General features: G+C 39.7%; 1 protein-coding gene across 3 annotated transcripts in view; it reads left to right on the plus strand.

Annotated features, from left to right (window-relative positions):
- Positions 1-19,108, plus strand: part of FAT1 (FAT atypical cadherin 1) — a 186,860-nt gene that overhangs the window by 16,950 nt on the left and 150,802 nt on the right. For all 3 annotated transcript variants that reach the window (XM_018563332.1, XM_018563329.1, XM_018563331.1), the window contains exon 2: positions 13,670-13,984. In XM_018563332.1, the coding sequence (XP_018418834.1) occupies positions 13,670-13,984 (315 nt within the window). The remainder of the gene's footprint in view (positions 1-13,669; positions 13,985-19,108) is intronic.

Consider the following 19,108-nt stretch of genomic DNA (forward strand, 5'->3'; position numbering starts at 1 on the left):
GGTGACACCAAAATGACTGACAGTCATTTTGGTGTCACCCTCTCTGAAAAGTCAGGTACTCAGTCATGGACCGAGAGCTCAACAGTTTCTTATACCGCCGGGTGAACGTACCCTACTCTCTCTTCAGGCGTCCATCACCAAGATGGCCGCTGGCAGGTATCAATGAGATGGCCGGCACATGCGCGATGACGTCGCAGCGGGGTGTCACCCGGTTATCCGCTCAGGGTGACACCTGACCTCAGGACACCCCTGAGTTTATGGCTAAGTTTCATCAAAGCGCGCTCAACCTGTGCCATGCCAAAACAATGACTTAAATTAAACCTGTCGCCAGACCATTGAATATTTAATGTACTATATATTTGGCATGTTATTTACCTTTAAATCCTCCTGTGTAGACATCCAAAATCACTAAGACTGCTGCTGGGTACTTGAACGTGTTGTCCCCAACCCCACCATACTTGGAGCAGTCACTTATTTAGTTTTGCTCACTCCCCGCTAGAGAGGCGAGAGGAGGGACATGGGACCTAGGCCAGCACAGGCAGTAACAAGGCACTATCAGAAGAGGAGCGGGCTATAATGTCTAAGCAGGGAGTTGGCTGTGCTAGGGAAATGACCAGTCAATTTTTTAGGTATTACTTCAGAGGTACAATGCAAGTGAATACAAAAAAAATATGTATAAGAAGGAAAAACTCTGCAAGTAAGCATTTAAAATACTTGGTTTTTCTGTGCTTTTATCTGCAATTTTAAGGTTGATGACAGACTCCAAAGTGTTTTCCAATTTCCACATATTATTTATAATTGATATATTTATGTATGCAATCATTTACAATGAAACTGTGCTTTACCCATGCAGAACTTCGGGCAGAAAAAAACAGACAGGATTTCTGGTTTTGCAAACCACATGACCACTGTTCCCCCTCTTTTCCTTCTCTAGCATAGAATGGCCTATTCCTTTAAAGAAGAACTCCAGGCATATTAAAAATTAACCCTTGCAGCGGGACTACCCCTGCACTGCAAGGGTTAAGTGCTGGTTTTGTTCTAGTGTCTAAAATAACAAAGATATACTCACCCACACCTCGGTCCCAGCTGGCTGCTATACCGCTTCCCACATCCTCTTCTCCCCCTCTGCTTCGGCTAGGGAATGTCCCTGTCATACTCATGTCTAATGCACTGTATTAGACGTAATGACTTTTGGATCCTTACACTGCCAGTGCAAAGGGGAAAGAGGCTACAGAGACTGGTGGGATTGAGATTCGGGTGAGTATATCTTTGTTATTTTACCTCCCTTGACTAAATGAGCACTTAACCCTTGCAGTGCAGGGGTAGCCCCACTGCAAGGGTTAAGGTTTATTCTGCCCGGAGTTCTTCTTTAAGGTCAGCAGAGATGTAACTTACACAGGGCTATGGACTTGCAGGATTATTGAATAATCTTGTATTTGTTTGCCTTGTAAAGATTTGCTTGCCTTCCCCAGATTTTCAGAACGATGGGGGTCCACTATGCTGCAGTTTTTGGATAAAGTGTGTATTCATTTATACTTCCACAGACTGTTGAGTCCAGGAGAAAGAAAGATCATTACTGGCCACAGCAGGGTTGAGTTACTGAGAGACTGCAGGGGTCCCCCACATGTCTAGGCCAACAGCCAGACGGGATGTTGATGCAGTTCAGTTTTTTTAGTGCCAACTTAAAGTGCATTTCCACTTTTGCAGCCAATTTTGGATAGCACTTTTTTTTAATATTGATACATGTTGTCATTTACATAGCATACCTTCAAAAAAAAAGAATTGCTTCTTACCTTTTGAATAGCTTAACAATTCTACCTAGCAATCCCCTTCTAGACAATGTTAAAGTGACACTATACTCAGGAGTTAAATCTTAAAATTGCATTCAAGTACCCTAACTATTAACAAAAATGTATCTTATTTGTGTATCACTCAGCTGTAGAGTGATATGGTGGACTACAATTTCACGTTTAAGTTACTAATGTCTATTGAGATTGTAGTCTATCACAGGAGTGAGCTTGGAGCGGTGACTACTTTAAAACACACACAGGGACCATGGGGAAGAAAAGTAGCCACCCTCCAGAAGGAAGGACAGTGCCAGCACCAAGTCAAAGATGATTTGAGGATCTACAGCTGAGTGATACACAAATACGATACATTGTTGTTCATAGTTAAGGTACTTAATTGCATTTTTAAAATTTAACTCCTGAGTTTAGTGTCACTTTAAGGAGAGGGCTGTGGAGTTATGTGTTACCATATTTAACTCAGTCTGTACTGTGCTCCATGGTCAAGCAAGCTCACAGTTTTGTTGTGAGCAGTGATTTGGCATTCCCCATTTGATGGTCATACACTAGTAGATATTCGAAAGAACTTTCGTACAAAAGATCTTTAGTTCGACTTTCTATTAGTTAATGGGGTCAAATTGATCATCGATTTCGACCATAAAGGTCTATTCACAAAAGGGTGAAGAGTTTGGAGAAGGGAGGAGAAGTGAACAATCTAGGACAACACACCTGATTTGGAAGAATTGTCCAATTCAGCTCACTTTCCAGTTCAGCTATGTTGTTCTATATTGTTCCCTTCTCCTGCCTTCTCCAAACTCTTCGCCCTTTTGTGAATAGACCCCATAGTGACGAAAAAAGACAAAGGAGCGGGATAGAACATGTTTCTTGACTGAATGAAATTCTAACAGTGAATGTGGTTTTTGTTCGGGATACTTCATTCATTCCAAAATTAAATGATAAAATAAAACAAAATTTTGTTCGACATTCGTCAAGTCTCTGATGGCATTATCAGATGGTAAAGAAAGATCTTTTGTTCGGAAATCTACTAGTGAATGGCCAGCTTACATAACACTTCCAGTCGTTAGCTAAGCCACATATTTTCCAGCAAAGTGGGATGGAAGTGGGCTTCTGGGACTAAAATCTCCTCAAGCATGCTTGAGTCTTCATAAGCATCCACCCAAAACTGAGTATTAGAAATAATAAAATCGATTTGATGCATTTTTTCCCCTGATCACACAACGCCCCTGATTGTCCTCCAGTATAGGCCCATTAAAAGCTTTATCTCAGCCATTGGGATGGCCTGATGTGGAGTGTTTTGATGATAGATGAGCTTTTCCAGCTTTTTCTTGGTCAGCATTGTTGTATTTATCTCAAGGTGTTTATACATCACACCCCAGACGAGCTGCTGCATGTTTGAGGTATTGTTGGAAGATTTGATTTCCAGCCTAGAGCATTTCAAAGCATTACAACTATGTACATGTAGGGAGTCAGGAAACTCATTATTCATCTTGTTTTATAGAAAAGAAGAAATCATGACTGGCAAATACTACGCAAAGAGAGATTAACCCCAATTACATTCTGTTTCAAAGCTGTTCATTCCACAGACTATAGTGAATACATTGTTATTAGTAGATATAATTCACGTTGGCTGTCTAAATTATGTTTTAAAGTCGATTTGCTCTTTTTTAAAAATTTTTGTTTTATTTTTTTATATATTTTAGCTTATACAGTATAGTTGAGTTAGAAAAAAAAAGTCTTGAGGTCAACCATTAGACAAATTAATACATTAATTGGAAACCTACATACACAGATCCCTAAACCCACAGTGGTTCTAGAAGATGGCAAAAAACCTTATAAAGCATGGTCCAGTTTTCTCCAACAGGGGAAAAAATCCTTCCCAAACCCCTAAGGCAATATGATATTCTCTAATGTTGTGACGTATACTTCTTAATAGCCTTTTATATTCTATGCATTAGGAAATACATCCAACCTTTTTTTCCTCTTTTTATAACATGCAAGTGAGCTATCTAGAACTAGCTCCCAAGGAAGTATTTTCCATACTGTGAAGAAGCCTTTCTGTATGCAGAAGTAAAACCTCTTTTTCTCCAGACGCAAACCATCCCCACTTTTCCTTTGCAATGACCTTAACGTAAACAACATTGCAGAGGTTCACTATATGGACCACTTTTGCATTTATACAAGATGGCCATACTCCCCTTTCAGTACATTTAGCTCAGTTAATATTTCTTCATAGCTGAGGTCCTCCATGCGTCTTATCAGTTTAGTTGCCCTTCAACAAAGGAATTTCATTTTAATATATGATTTCTTATTTAGCTACTCTACATTGCACATCAGCATTGCTCCTTGAGCTGCCTTATTGAATAAACTCTATAATAGTCAACATGTGTATTGGAAAAACTTGAATATTTTTGCTGAACAAAGGTTATATTGTATGTGTGAATTGATTCATTTGGAGTCTCCCCTTTTGTGCCTCTAGATTGTTTGCCTGTTACCACAGCAGTGCTAGCATGTTAGCCTTTGGCTGTGCTAGACGTGGCAAGATCAAATGTCATTCAGCATCTTCACGGTACTCGATACCAAACTCTTTTGGTACTACCTTACATGGGTCATGTTAGGAATTGGTGGCTTTTAGTAGTAATGTGGTAGCATTTTAAGGTATAGGTAAGGCGAAAAAAAAATTTTCCTTCCATTTTGGATATAGTAGGGTATGGTTAAACCTCCTGTGTCTTTTTTTGCCATCTGTGCCCCATTTGGAAGATTTCCCTTTATTTTTAAGGAATTTAAGGAAAACTAAAGATAGCCATACACTGTACGAATTTCGTTCGGTTCTTGATGAACCGGCCGTAATTCATTTGGTTGTTGGCCCTGTTGCCATCCTTCCGTTCGGCATTCCTTTGATCAGGAAGTTGAAAGAGCCAGATGGAAAATGTTTGGGCGCACAGTGATGGCAGCCAATTGGCTACTGTAAGGCCGGTTCACACCTGAGCGTTTTACCGCGCTTTCCTACGCTCTGTAAAATGCGCAACACCATGCGCGGTAAAAAGCCATACGCCCAAAAAAGTACAGGAGCTTCTTTGGGGCGTATTAACGCGCGTATCCCGCTGTATCCATCAGGATACAGCCGGATACCCCCTCGGAAATTCGCGTTTGCCGCTAGTTTCTTTTACCGCAAATCTTACCACGCGGCAAACGCAAGTTTCCAATACGCTAAGGTGTGAACCCAGTGTCACTGTTTGGGTATTCTGACAGGGGCACTCAGAATACAAAGGACACATCAGGAGATTAGCCCATTTATGCTGTTTAGGGTAGAAAGAGGATTTTTTAAAATGTTTTTGTTCACAAAAAAATACTGTGTATGGCCAGCTTTAAACAGTTATCACCGGGATAAGTGTCCCCAATGGAAGATTTACACTCTATTCCTGTTTGATGACTCAAAATTTGAATTTTCCTTCACTTTCTGTCTTGATGGTCACCATTCAAATAGGGAGAGTACATCTACATAGTGAAGACACAGACAGCAATAAGAATGTATATTTTACCAATATGCGCAGCACACATGCTTCCACACCAAAAGGAGTGTGGGTGCACCCTTTCATAAGGTGACAGACTTGGGTGATGTCTGTCACCTTGAGAAGAGGGACATCTGAGTCCCCCAAACATTGATACTTTGGCTGTTTAGGCATGTGATTGGAAGACAACTGTTCTGTATCTTTTGTTTTCTGTGCGCTAGTCATTCCTTGTTCTATGAAGAAATTAAAGCCTGACCCATATTCTAATCCATCACAACTCTATTCAAAACTTAAAAAAAGGTTTTGACTTTACATACACTTTAATTAGTGCAGAAGACTAGGTTTACTCTTAGGATTTAGTTTTCTCAAAGAGTATGTGCCCATTTCATAAATTGTTCCTGAGACATTAGATGACACCATTCAATATTGCCAACTTTGGCCAACAGCTTGACTCTCCGTTGAGAGCCAAAGAGTTTAAAAGGTAACCCCAAAGCACCATTGTGAATAAAATAGTCATTGGATTAGTTTTAAATATTCCACCACTAAACCTTTCTTTTTTGTAATTTCAGAGTTAAATGTAGTGATGCAGTTCACAACCTACTCATTCTAATAAGATACCAGTGTGGTGACATTTGACATATCTGTACATATCTGATTAGTTAAAAAAGGAAGGCATTCTATCTCATGAACCTTTTCCCTGTGTACAACAATTATAGAACTCATCCCAAAGTTCTGACATAGACGCGGCAGGATGACAGGAATAAGCTGCAGCTATTAAAATAGGCGTAAATGGGGATGACAGTGGAAACTGTCTGCTTTTTTCTCCAAAAGATTTTGCGGACTGGAATTAATGTGCTGAATCGAAGAGCCGCTTCTGTCGAGATTCTCTAATTGCATCATCTCTTCCCATTAATTCACAGAGCCCTGCATGCTGACCATTATTCTGGGCAGGAACAATCGCTTTTCTTTTGACAAAGATTAGTCTTGTCCCCCAAAATATTTTCAGTTGACATATTGTAGATAAAAGCTTTCAGGACTTTGTCGTTAGATAAACACCTTCTGACTTTGAAACGAAATGTCCTAAGTACAGATTTGGGGAAATTTATCAGCCTTAGGGCGCCTAAACAGAGAGAGTTGTTGCTTTTTTTTATTTTGCAATAACAACGTAATTATCTAAGGCTAGTACACCCTGAGTTACACAATGCATTATCTTATTGTTAAGGAGATAGGAGCTGAAAAATAGGTCTATAAAAGTAATAGTCACTGAAGGAAGCTTAGGTCGCTGTTAATTGAAATGTTATTACATGTGCTTTATTTTAATATTTCTTCTAAACTAGATAATGTGGAAATAAATGTCTGCGCAACACTAATCTTAAGATGCTATAATGTGCTGTTTTATAACAGATCATGAAAGCTTAGTCCTAAATATAACAAGCCCAATCTGTATCTTCCTAATGTCCTGAACTTCTGGGGACAAACCAGGGATTTTAAAATGTAGCCTTGTAATTTTTTTAAAGCTTACCAGTGTTGCCTAACTGAGGTGAGGTGGGACAGTAGTAATTTGTACACATCCATTGCTTTTATGATTTCTCTTTTGATGCATTGAGACATAGAACAACATAGAACAAGTATGGGAATGTTAACTGTCCCGGCTTTTCCCTGCCTCCATGATTGTATCAGGTTAATGGTTGAAAAGGGAAGCAGGAAAATATGATAATAGCTCCAGAGCCTGCCTCCTCAAGAATGAAGACATGTCAGCAATGGCACCTCCCGTATTTCTTTCATGGTAGGTTTCCTTTAAGTGCCTGTTTACACTGGGTAGGTGTGTTAATTGCACGGTTCCTTGCGATAAATGCACAGAACCGTGCAGGACACCTACCATGGGTAACAGTGCAGGAGGTTCACCCCAAACGCACCTCCTGCCCATAATGTGATTGAGTAACAAAGCTGGGCCCTAGCAAAAAAGCAAAATACAGAGTGGAAATACATGCTCTGTGTAGCAAGTCTTTTGAAACAGACACCCCCTATTAGACATATATTCGTCAGATTGTGGTTCAGGACCCTCCCCGGCCTGTGACTGAACCATAAAACTGCAGCACACAGATAAGGTCTGTTGGGCACCTCTGCACTCGCCTCTATTAAATCTATGGATAGCTTTGTCCTAACAGCACTATGCAAAGCAAAAAAGTCCTGAATGGCTGAGTATGCTGACCCTTCCTTTCTCATTTGAAGGGTTGCTGTACAGGGAATTACAGAAAGCTAATATTGAGACTCCTAGTGCCCATGCTAGTTGTATAAAATTAAGTTTTCAAACAGTGTTTGGTAGTTTTATTGAAAAATACTATGCAACTGCGTTATTGTTACAATGTATTTTCAATTATTCATTCAAAGGTATGACTTTTGATCAGAATATGAGGTCCGTTAAAACAACCGTAAAAACAAATTCTAAAATAAAATTTGCTCCTAGTTAACCTCCTGTTAAACCTCAGTTAACTCTAATTAGCCCTAATGAACTCCTTCCCATTTTCCCTTTAGCTGTTATTTTACTGCTGATTTTTTTTTTTTTACATCTTTTTGGTCTAATATTTAAATTTGTGTTGCTTTGTTAATTTTTATTCATTTTCTTAATTTTTTAGTCACGTGTAAAATACGCAAAATTTAAATTATTTAATTTATAAATAACTTGTCCATGCTTTGTATAAGAACATATTTTAGTGTCATCATTATTGGTACAAATTATGGAATAAAATCCGAGCTTTTTATCTATAGGGACAATAGTTGTTTTAACATAAATACTAGTCGAATTAAAAAAAAAAACTGTTGTTTTGTAATGTCTTTTTTTTTTTAGACTGCATTAAAACTAATATTCATTTTTGCTAGACAATATTTCAAATAGTCCCCCTCGAGGAAAACAAAGTGTAAAAATTGCTCTATTTAAATAATGCAGTTACATCACAATATATTTGACCTGAACATTTTTTTTAATGTTTGTTTTTTTGCCATTATTGCACGTATTTGAAGGGTGAAGAACCTTGTTAACTGTTTATAAACAGACCCCAAAGATTCAGCTGTGAAGTCCTACCCATTCAATAACAATAACACACGACAATTGCCAGTACACTTGAGTTGCAATGTGTGGCAGTGCACTACGTGGATTACGGTGAAATGCACTGCCGAAAATGCTTTTTGGTCTGTTGTGTGCTGGACAGCCCATTTTGAATATGTTTAACGCTCCATTGTGGACTTGTATGAATGGGCACTTTTATTTGTATTTGTTCAGAAAATGTCAAATGTGTTCACATTTAATGTTGTTTAGTGGATAAACACCAACAATGCAGATCTGTTTGTTTTAAATGACACAAAAACAGAAATAATTGCAAGGGGAAACATTTCCATTCTGTATTTATTGTTGTGATCAGCCCTAGTTGACCTTTAACTAAAGATATAGCCTTTAAAATGTTTTCAGATATACATCCATAAGAGATCAGTTTAATGGAAATATTATTAGGTTGTTTCAATGTTATATAATCATGATTTTTTAATGAACTTTTTCTTGCTTGGTAATGCTGCTCATTGATTGTGGCTTGCTAATCATCTTTCTGCAAGTTTCTGAGACAGGGTCTGTCTGTATGAAAACAATAAACTTCCTAAAGTATACTGGTTGAATTGCAGCCAAGTCCTGCTGATGAGGCCAAAATTTGACCAGTGGCTCCATCGGTCCCCCTCCCCTCCCCCATTTGACAAAAGTTGCTTTTTCAATCCACTTTTGTCAAAAGGAGCTGGCCTAAAAATTCTTGACTGAATAATGACTGCAGCCAAATTACTATTCAGGCATTCTGATAGCAGCTCACCCACAGCTCTCAGAATAAAGTAGACCAGTGGGGGGATTTCCCCAATCTTGCGGTTAGTGTGCGGAATCAAACGTTTTTTCACGTTCACACTCCTGGGGGATCAATCGATCTTTTGCGTTGGCTTTAGGTCACAGGAGGGAGCTCTAGAGCATTGGTTTCTGCTCATGGCAAATAAATGCATTAAAAGATTTGATAAAATGTCAATGAAGATTCTCAACTGTTTCTATACTAATGGTGCTAAAGCTGACCCTACACTTTTAGACCTTCCTGTGAACGAACAAGATTCTAACTGTGCTGAAAAATCGAAGGATCCAGTTGGAAAACTGACGGCTGAACAGTGATTGTAGCCAATCAACTGTAGTCATTGGTCAGGTATTTTGTTCTGACAATCATGGGGATACAATTACTAGCAAAGAAGATTCCATCATCCGTGATGTTTAGTGTGGATTGGGGAATTGAGCGGTTTTTTTATATGCGTATGGTCAGGCTATTCCAGTTAACCCATTCCTGAATTTGGAGGGTTTGCCTGGTATAGTTACATGATTAGAGAACCACTGCATCCCCACCACCCTTCTAGATATGTGGTCTATTTTTGCAAAGGCTGAAATACTGACTTCAGTTTGGCTAAGGACAGAGCTAGGGAAGCTAAATTTGATTTGTTTCCACTTTGCCTTTAGCACTTTACAGTTGGTTTATTTATTTATTTTTGCCAGATGAAACAGAAATCATTTTGTTACTAACTTTACAAAATGGTTTGTGTATCAATTATATATGGCATGTTATTTTAAAGTGGAGTTTTGTGTAATGTGAAGCAATAACTTTGTATTAAAGAGAATATCCAAATTGGGGCAAAAATGGAGAATATATACTTGGTACCCCATTGCTCCTTCTTTTGTACTGTGTTTTCCTGTGTAATCTGGGATAACCACAAATGTATCAGTTTGCAGTTTGTGGATCAGGTCAGGTATCTGATGCAAACAGGAAGGTTGATGAGAGCCCTTGGGTTGTATGATTGTCAGATATGAGTCATAGCAGGAGATTAAAATAGGAAACAAGGCTGTCAGGCTAGATTGCACAGACTTGATCTGGCTTGTCTCCATCTAGAACTGGTTACAACTGTTACTTTCATCTTGTTTGTTTGTAGAGGAATATATATATATTCTGATGGGTTGCATTGGTAAATTTTAGTTTTAGCTATTAGCCTTATTGAATATGCTTGAAAGTGTGTCTGTTGACCGATCTCTGGATCGGTGAAAGTAAGTGATAATATAATTGTGCTTCGTACAGTACTTTGCTTCATTCCACGATCTATAGCATTTCAGCTGCCAAGTTCTTGTCTCAGCATACCTCCTCTGAGCACTCTTCTGCAGCCAGGTAGAATTAGGTTTCAGCCCAATGAATGTTTATGGGGATTTCCTCCACAACCAGCTGGCTGTGTGCCAGAATCTGAACTTTGCATTCACACCAGCCCTGTTGCATTACCATCATTTTTTTAATGGATAGTAACACAAGGGTAATTAAAAAAGAATGGGTGTGATTAGGGACAATTGGCACTGTAGCATTGCGTTGCTGTATGTTGACCTGCAAAAAAAAGTAGAGCATGCTCTCTTTTTTTTTCAGCACAATGCAGCGTCTAAACCACATGCTAACGCAATGCATCGCAAGCCATTAAAGTAAAGTATGTCCACTCACGACATGTTACTTCATATAAAGCTTGCCAAAGAAAAGAAAAGCAATGGAACGCAATGGATTGGAAGGTACAATCGCAAGTCAACTGACCCTCCATTGACTTGTGAGTACCTTCTGATTTTGGTGTAAATGCACCCTAAAGGTAAAACCATCACCATACTTACAGTACCTCATGGTGATCCAGTGAACTTGAAAACTTGGGGATTTTCTAATCTCCTGCGTTTGGTAAAGATTTTCAACGTGTCAGATGTACCGCAACAATTGAAAATGGTGTTTTTCTGTCGTTTCCACTTCTTGCGATTAGTAGCTTTCAGTCATTTTTAGTCTAGTCACTAGTTCTAGTAAATTCTTTCTGGCATGTCTGTGTGTGATAAATAAGCCCACTCTTGCTTGATTTATTCACTAGTTCCTGCGATGAACATCTCCAAGTTCACTTGTAGAGTAGTTCTGAAGGTTGTTATCGAAAATTTCTCAAAATAAGAATAGTAAACATTTATTAAATCCTGAAACCCCACCAAAGCTATTCATAGAATCTTTTCTTCTCTCTCATTTGCCAGTGCATTTACCGTAAAATGAAATAAATGTATGTAAACTGTGCCCTTCTTTAGATATACCTTATAACTCTGCGCCCAAGTTTCCAGGAAAACACCAATTGCAGTATCCTTAAATCATTTTAGATTAGAGGAATGGGTGTTCCCTGGGGAAGTAAGAAGTAGAGTAAGGACAGTGAACATTAACATAATGGTTGTGGCCTTTGAAAATACCTGTATTGTCAATCAGATTATTAAATGTGCACTGAAAAGTGAGAGTTAAATGACTCTTTTGCATAGGCACAGAGATCTGTATAGTGTAAAAAAAATGGTTGGATCTCTGCACCTGGGAGGCACAGGTTTTCAATGACAATCTGTGGCTATACACTGGTAAACACTGCTCTGATTTTATACTTGAATACGGGTAGGAATGTACACCCACAGATGCAGTCTGTGTCTAGGGATGTACATCCGTTGATAAATAAGGATTATTGCTACTAAACTATTATTTGTAAATCAATAGCTGTTGTAATTTTGGCTTGTTTTTTCATCTGGTTGGGCTTTCTGTTAAAGCTGAGCTCACGAGAAGCAGCTAAGTAGACATTTGAAATAATAAGTGAACAGTCTTTCTGCCAAAAGATTTATCACTGTTTTCAGCCAGTCTGTTAATCCACTAACACTTGGCAAAAAAGCAGAGATGAATCCCTGACCTCCAATGCAGTTAAAGCTAAACTCTGGGCCAAAAAAATCTTTAATTTAGGAATATGTATCAGTGGCCGCAAAGGACAGAAGTGTACTCTGTGTGCACCGAAGGGTGGATACAACATCAGTCACGCTGCACAAGGAGAGAGAGGACCAAGGACTGGTCCTAATACTGGAAGCTCCTGAACAGCAGCAAAGTTTGACACTGGATTTAAAATTAAGTAATACATTACAGTAACCTTGCAGCTTGCCGTAACCCCTCCCAGCTTTCTCTGTCCAGAACGGACGACAGGCTTACGCTTACAGGCACTGAAGAAAAGGAAAGATGTGTCCCGAACTGTACATCACTCAGTTCGCATGACACGGACCTCCTCGCTATCCTCCATTTCGAAAATGTCTAAAGGAGGATAGGAGGGGGTGTGATGTAATTACAGAATATCTTGTATTCTTTTAAAAAATACTAGACATTTTTTGAATGTAGGATAGTGAGGAGGGGGAAGATGATGCGATTGGATCATTGTACAGCTTGGGTTGCCAATTTGTGGAGACAAATTGAGCTTGCTTTAAATGATGATCCTGCAGGCCAATCATGACCTCCCTGTAGGCTTGTGTAAACTCTCCCTTCCCCTGTCACAGTGGATACTGAGGGGGCATCTTAGATGTGGAGGGCGGGGTTCAACAGATCTCTCATCCTAGATTATGTTCAGGATGCTGCAGATGTCACCGGAAGCATTTTTGCAAGGCTTCAGGGAAGCCACACATGGCCTACAGGATTGGCATATAAAGCAATTCTAATTTGTCTCCCCTGCAGAATGTTTTTTAATATACTGGGCTCTTTTTATTGTATGGTACATTTTATTACAAACTTGCTGTTAAAAAAATGAAGGCACAGCAGCAGGTTGACGGAAAGGATGAGGGTAGGTTTGTTAATTACAGGTGCAGATAGCAAAGAGAAAAAGTGGCCATGGCAAGACTTTTGGTACCTACAAAAATTAATGATTATGTCAGTGTGATCCGACAGTTGTGCATGCTTGCTTTGGGTGAACATGCATGCTTGTTTCTATAGAGACGGAAAGGGGAATGCTCTGTTGACATCACCCCCACTGGCAATAGTGATGGACTCCTTCAAGAAGGCTTGACCAGGAGGTGTTGGGGAAGGCCTACACATGTACCATAAAGGACCAGATTGAGTAAATGTTCTCTTATATCTATAGGTACCTTTACACCTGTTTGAAGAGCCAATGTAGTTGGAAACTGGAGAACATGGTTCATCTTTGTTTATGTCAAGTAATTCAAAAGCTGCAAAGTCATGATGTGATACCATTTGAAAGGGGTTGATCACAAGCCATTCCTTAATCCTGTTTTGTTAAAACACCTCCAGAGATAGTAGATACAACTAATTTTGCCTCCCTATGTGGCCTACAGCACTCTAAAATGCTTCCATTAGAATGGGTTTATTGCTGTGCTGATTGATTATGCTCTGCATTTAATATGTGTTTAGTGCAATTAGAAATTGAAAGATACTTAACCTTAAGTGCTGAAATTTCCATTAACTGCTCTCTCTGTCTTTCTTTAATGTTCAGGTATTATGCGGACAGCGGATACTCTTGACCGTGAAACGACTTCTCATTACTGGCTGACTGTTTATGCTACAGATCGAGGTGTTGTACCACTTTCATCTTTCATTGAAATATATATTGAAATTGAAGATGTTAATGATAATGCAGCACAGACTTCGGAACCTGTTTATTACCCAGAGGTCATGGAGAACTCTCCCAAGGATTTATCAGTTGTGCAAATTAAGGCATTTGATCCAGATTCCAGCTCCGGTGACAAGCTGGCTTATAAGATTGCAAGTGGGAACCCTCAAGGATTCTTTGCTATCAATCCAAAGACAGGTAAGTGCAATTTCACTTTGTCATTCTGGTATAGTGATGAAAGAAGGGAAATTGCCCCAGAGTGGAAATCGTATTATTTCAAATTTTTATATACTTTAAGATATTGTATAAAGGGCATGCCTTCTATTTAACAAATGTAGCATACAGTAATATGTTTGCCATTTAAATTCTTCTTGCCTGTGTTCAGAGGACAGTCTGTTCAGATCAGGTTGCTTTCTGCCTTCATTTTAAATTTTCAGCACCAAAAGGTCACTGATCAACATGCCCTTAGCTCCTAGTGTGTTTATCGTGGTGATTTACACTGCGATTTTCATAATAAAGCAAAGCTGGGACAATTAATATACCAATTGCTGTGCACACAGGACTCAGGTCTATTACAGTGCCATGAACGTCCCTATCTTGGATAACTCTGGCAGGACCCAGAAGTGGGTGATGGATATCGGTCGTGCTATATCTTATGCCTGCAAATCTATTCTCCTAATTGAACCACCTCCCAAAATATTTTCCAACAAGCCGGAAAATGGCTGCATGTGATAGCGAGTGCTTTTGGATTAATTTGGTATTGGCGCCACCAGGATCAGGCTATTATGACTACCATTACAAAGATCATACTGATGAAGGGTTGAAGAGATTATGGTTAAAATGCTGCACATTTTGTATTTGATTAAGAATATTCATGACTGAAATTAATTAATATATTGAAGGGTGATATTCATCTTCTTTAAGGCCCCCTTCACACTTGCACCATGCGTTGCATTGCTCCATGAAAAAGCAGTATTTCATATGTTAATGTCTTGCGTTAAAGGAGAACTATGAGGTGAGTGATTTTCACTCGACCTCATAGTTCGAGCCGACGTGTGACAATAGATCAATAGATCAATAGATCAGGAAGTGAGCGAACACATACTGTCGCTCGCTCACTTCTCGATCATGTCCCTGCACAGAGCCGTGACTGTCACTCACAGCTCCCTGCAGGGATTCCCCCTCCCCTGTCCGATTCTCCAGCGCTGACTGGCGGAACGGACGGGGGAGGGGGCGGGTACAGCTGGCTCTGTCTCTCGATAGGCAGAGCCAGCTGTCACTCACACAGCTGTGTGGATCTCGAAAGTATTGTCGGGATCCGTCCCGGCTGCGGCGGTCTCAGTATACCACGAGCTGCAACTCGCGATATACTGAGCTTTGGGTCACGGGAGGACGCTAGTTTGTGTCCTCCCGTGACCCTTAGAAGGACAATGGGGAAAAACACTTACACCATAGTTCTCTTTTAAAGGAGAACTATGGGGTAAGTGTTCTTCCCCATAGTTCTCCTAAGGGTCATGGGAGTACCACCAGTCAGCGCTGGAGGATCAGAGCGAGGTGGGGGGGAAATCCCTGCAGGGAGCCGTGAGTGACAATCACGGCTCTCTGCAGGGACATGATCGAGAAGCGAGCGAGCGTCGCTATGTGTTCGCTCACTTCCCGATCTACTGAGCCGACGTGTAACAGTTTCATTGTCACACGTCGGCTCGAACTATGAGGTTGAGTGAGAATCACTCACCTCATAGTTCTCCTTTTAGAGCTGCCCAGTACATTTTGAATGGCCTGCCAATGCACCACAATGCACCTAAAACAGAACATGCACCATTTTTTTCAATGCACTGCAACACAAAACACAGATGGTTCCCATCTGCATTGAAGTGTGCTAGCAAGGTGCATTGGAAATGGCACCAGAACACACCAGGCATTACAACAACGCATAGGTGAGAAGCCACACTTAAAACCAACAGTCACTTGGCTTCTAAGAGCAGTAGGAGATATGACCACATCTCCAAATTCCATTACTTCAAAGTCTCCTGGTAATGGCATTTTTGCACCTTTATACCATGTTATGGTGTAATAGCATAGCCACAAATACTATATTACCAGTACTGTCTCCTGTTATTAGTCACCAGGTATGCTTTGATTGTATACAGGTCTGTTAGTTTGGAGATGTTGCTTACAAGAGTGCATTGGGCAGCTGAAGTCCTACATGTCCCTGACAGGACTGCTGAAGTGTTAAATGCTTCAGAACAATTTCCAGGCAGTTTGTGAAATCCTGTTCAATGAACACGTGAATTTAAAGGTCACCTGTGTCATTTGTACTCAGTGGGAAATGTGCAAAATATCAGCTTATGTCTTTTGCCCAGAAAGCCTCTTGTAATAGCAGCGGTTGTTTTGTTTGCAGCCTGAACCACGGAGGACATATCATGTTGTTTATTTTCACTTTGAAAGACAGAAATCTGCTATACACTGCTTGCGATTAAATTTTACTTTCTATTATTTCTCGGTTTGTGTTCGCTGAACATGAGCATGATAGCTTTTATGTGTTTTAGTTATACTTTTTTTGTGTCAGATGCGATTTAAAAGTGTAATACTATCTTTAATATGTAGTTGGACACAGGAATCTCCCCCTTCCCTTTCCCAAGATAGCTGTATTGCTATCCAGAGCTCCGTTAAGATTAACTCTATACAATCAGATATAATCTCTGTATATTCTCCTTTGCCTTTAACAAAATTATGTAATATAAGGACAAACCTAAACATGGCATTCAGTTTGTTTCAAATTAGGCAGACCATAGGACTACATAGTTGATGGTGGATTACTGTCACAGATGAAATGCACTGTGATAGATGTGTGTCCTTCCCCCAGCCATATGCCTCCCCAGGTGATGCTATCTATGCAGAAACTACTTTGCTCATTAATGGACACTGGAACTCTATCCACTCTTGCAAGTTTATATCTTCAAAAGGGAACTGATTAAGACTTCCTTCAGTCCCTCTGTGCAAAGTATACAATTGACCTCTTGGGTAATGTACTCTTTTCACGGTGTGATCACGTGATATATGTGCATTCAGCATTGCTTCTCCAACTTTGATTATAGGGCATATCTCCAAAAACTTTACTCCATTTCCAAACTGTGTTGATTTCTTATAAACACTTTTAAGCTACTCAGCCTTGAACTTGATGATGATGATGATATTGTTTATAAGGGATACCTCTATTAATATTGATGAGCAATTTAACTTTGAATTGTATTTATATTCTGCAAATAATGAGAAGCAATTCAGCTTTAAACTCTGATGTTCCTATTAAGAAGTGATAAGCCTTAAACTCTATTTATATTCTGCAAGTATTGACAAGTTATTCAGTTTTGAACTGTTATGGTATTGAGCAGAAGTGGTCATTTAAATTACTCACACAAGTAAGAAGTGCTGGTTTCTCAGAACTATTGACAGGGAGTATACTCATCATTCTGAACAGCCATTAGAGTCAATAATGATTCATTGATGGATTTTTTTGAGATACACTAGAGTGATGATCTTTAAATGGTCTGTGACTTTTGCTGGTTCATTATTGCAAGTATGTTTGCCTCAGTCTCTTTGTATCACCAGTTGCTCTACTACCCTCCTTCATAGAGGACCTCAGTTTGAGTTGATATTTCCTTTTTGTTTTGTTGAGTTTATGAACTGAACTATTACTGCTGTCATTGTTCAGTATATCTGTTATCCCATCATTTATATGTTGTTATGTATATTTAACCTGGTATCTCAATAGGCCTGTAGTGACTGAACTTGACCCTCTAAACAATGTACACAGACTATAGATACTGGCTGGATTTATCTGATGAGGCTTCTCCAGTTTTTTCTTGTATTCTGGATTATCATTGTTCATCATACCTGTCATGTGATTCTATTCTTTCTGCATGGGCATTGAATTTGGTTCATAAACTCCAGTGAGCTATTGACTTTGATCATAGTGTGAATACATCCTATGTTACTAATATTACTCGCACAATAGGGCCAAAGTTGACTTGACTTGATTTTTCTTCTTGGAAGTACTTAGAAGAATAATAAAATGCCAGCTAACAAATTTTATCTATGTCACTTAAAGCATTACCTGTCTGTAGATTTTTTTGGGGCACCTAATAAGGGATGTATAGTCATATGTGACTGGATGGACCTTTGAAATGTATTTAACATGGTGACCATCTAGCTAAATATCTAAATATTTTCTTGTAAATAGGGATTTTTGTATTTTTCGTAGTTTATTTGTTGTATGTGTAAACTTGTTATTCAGAAATACCAAATGCTTTCACATAATCTTTGCTCACACAGGGCTTGGGGAACAAAGTGCCTGGGAGCTAAGTGGCGTTAAAAAATTGGCGTTTAAACAATTGAAGTTTAACCAGGGCGGTTGTAACTTCTTCCAGGGCGGTGGTATAAATTAAATTTAGTTTAACAAACAAGTTATTGACCGTACCACTTGTGAACCATAATTTAACCCAGGTCGGTAGTATAATTCAGTATAATTTATTCATCTTAATATAATTTAAATTAACAAACAAGTTATTGAACAGGCCACTCGTGATCTACTAAACCCTAGAAAATAAAACTACAGTTAGATAATTAATCTTATATAATCCCTAATATACATTAAAAATAAAAATAAATAAATAAATAGTAAGGGTGGAATAAAATAATGTCTTCCATGAGTGGGTATGCAACCAGGTGCATGTCATGTGCAATGTATGCGTTCCTTGAACATGCGTTCGAGGGGGAATACAATTGTGCTAGATGTGAGCGAGTTGTCTGTTTGGAATCCCAGATTCTGGATCTAAGCAACAAACTGGCAACACTGAGGAGCATAAACAACATGGAAAAGAGTCTGGACTTAACGCACCAGGCTGTCGTGGAGGGGGGTCAGGCTGAGGAGGGGGGGTTGGAGCAGCGGGATCCAGAGGTGGGTAGATGGGTTACTGTTAGAAGGCGGGGGAGGGGGAAGAGTGCTAGAGAGGTCAGCCCTGATCTGATTCACCCCAATAAATTTGCCAAGTTGCAGGATATTGGGGACATCAGTTCAGGGGGGACACTGCTGGAGCACGACTCATCCTATATCCGCAGGGGGAGTGAGTGCTCCGGCGAGGACGGGAGCAGGATGGAGGGTCAGGAGAGGCAGATCCTGGTGGTGGGAGACTCCATCATCAGGCGGACTGACAGGGTAATCTGTCATCGGAACCGTGAGCGTCGAACAGTGTGCTGCCTGCTGGGGGCCCGTGTTCGACACATTGCGGAACGAATTGACAGATTACTAGATGGGGTTGGGCA

Source organism: Nanorana parkeri, unplaced genomic scaffold, assembly GCF_000935625.1.
Source record: "Nanorana parkeri isolate BGI_ZX_2015 unplaced genomic scaffold, ASM93562v1 scaffold654, whole genome shotgun sequence".
Lineage (NCBI taxonomy): Eukaryota > Metazoa > Chordata > Amphibia > Anura > Dicroglossidae > Nanorana > Nanorana parkeri.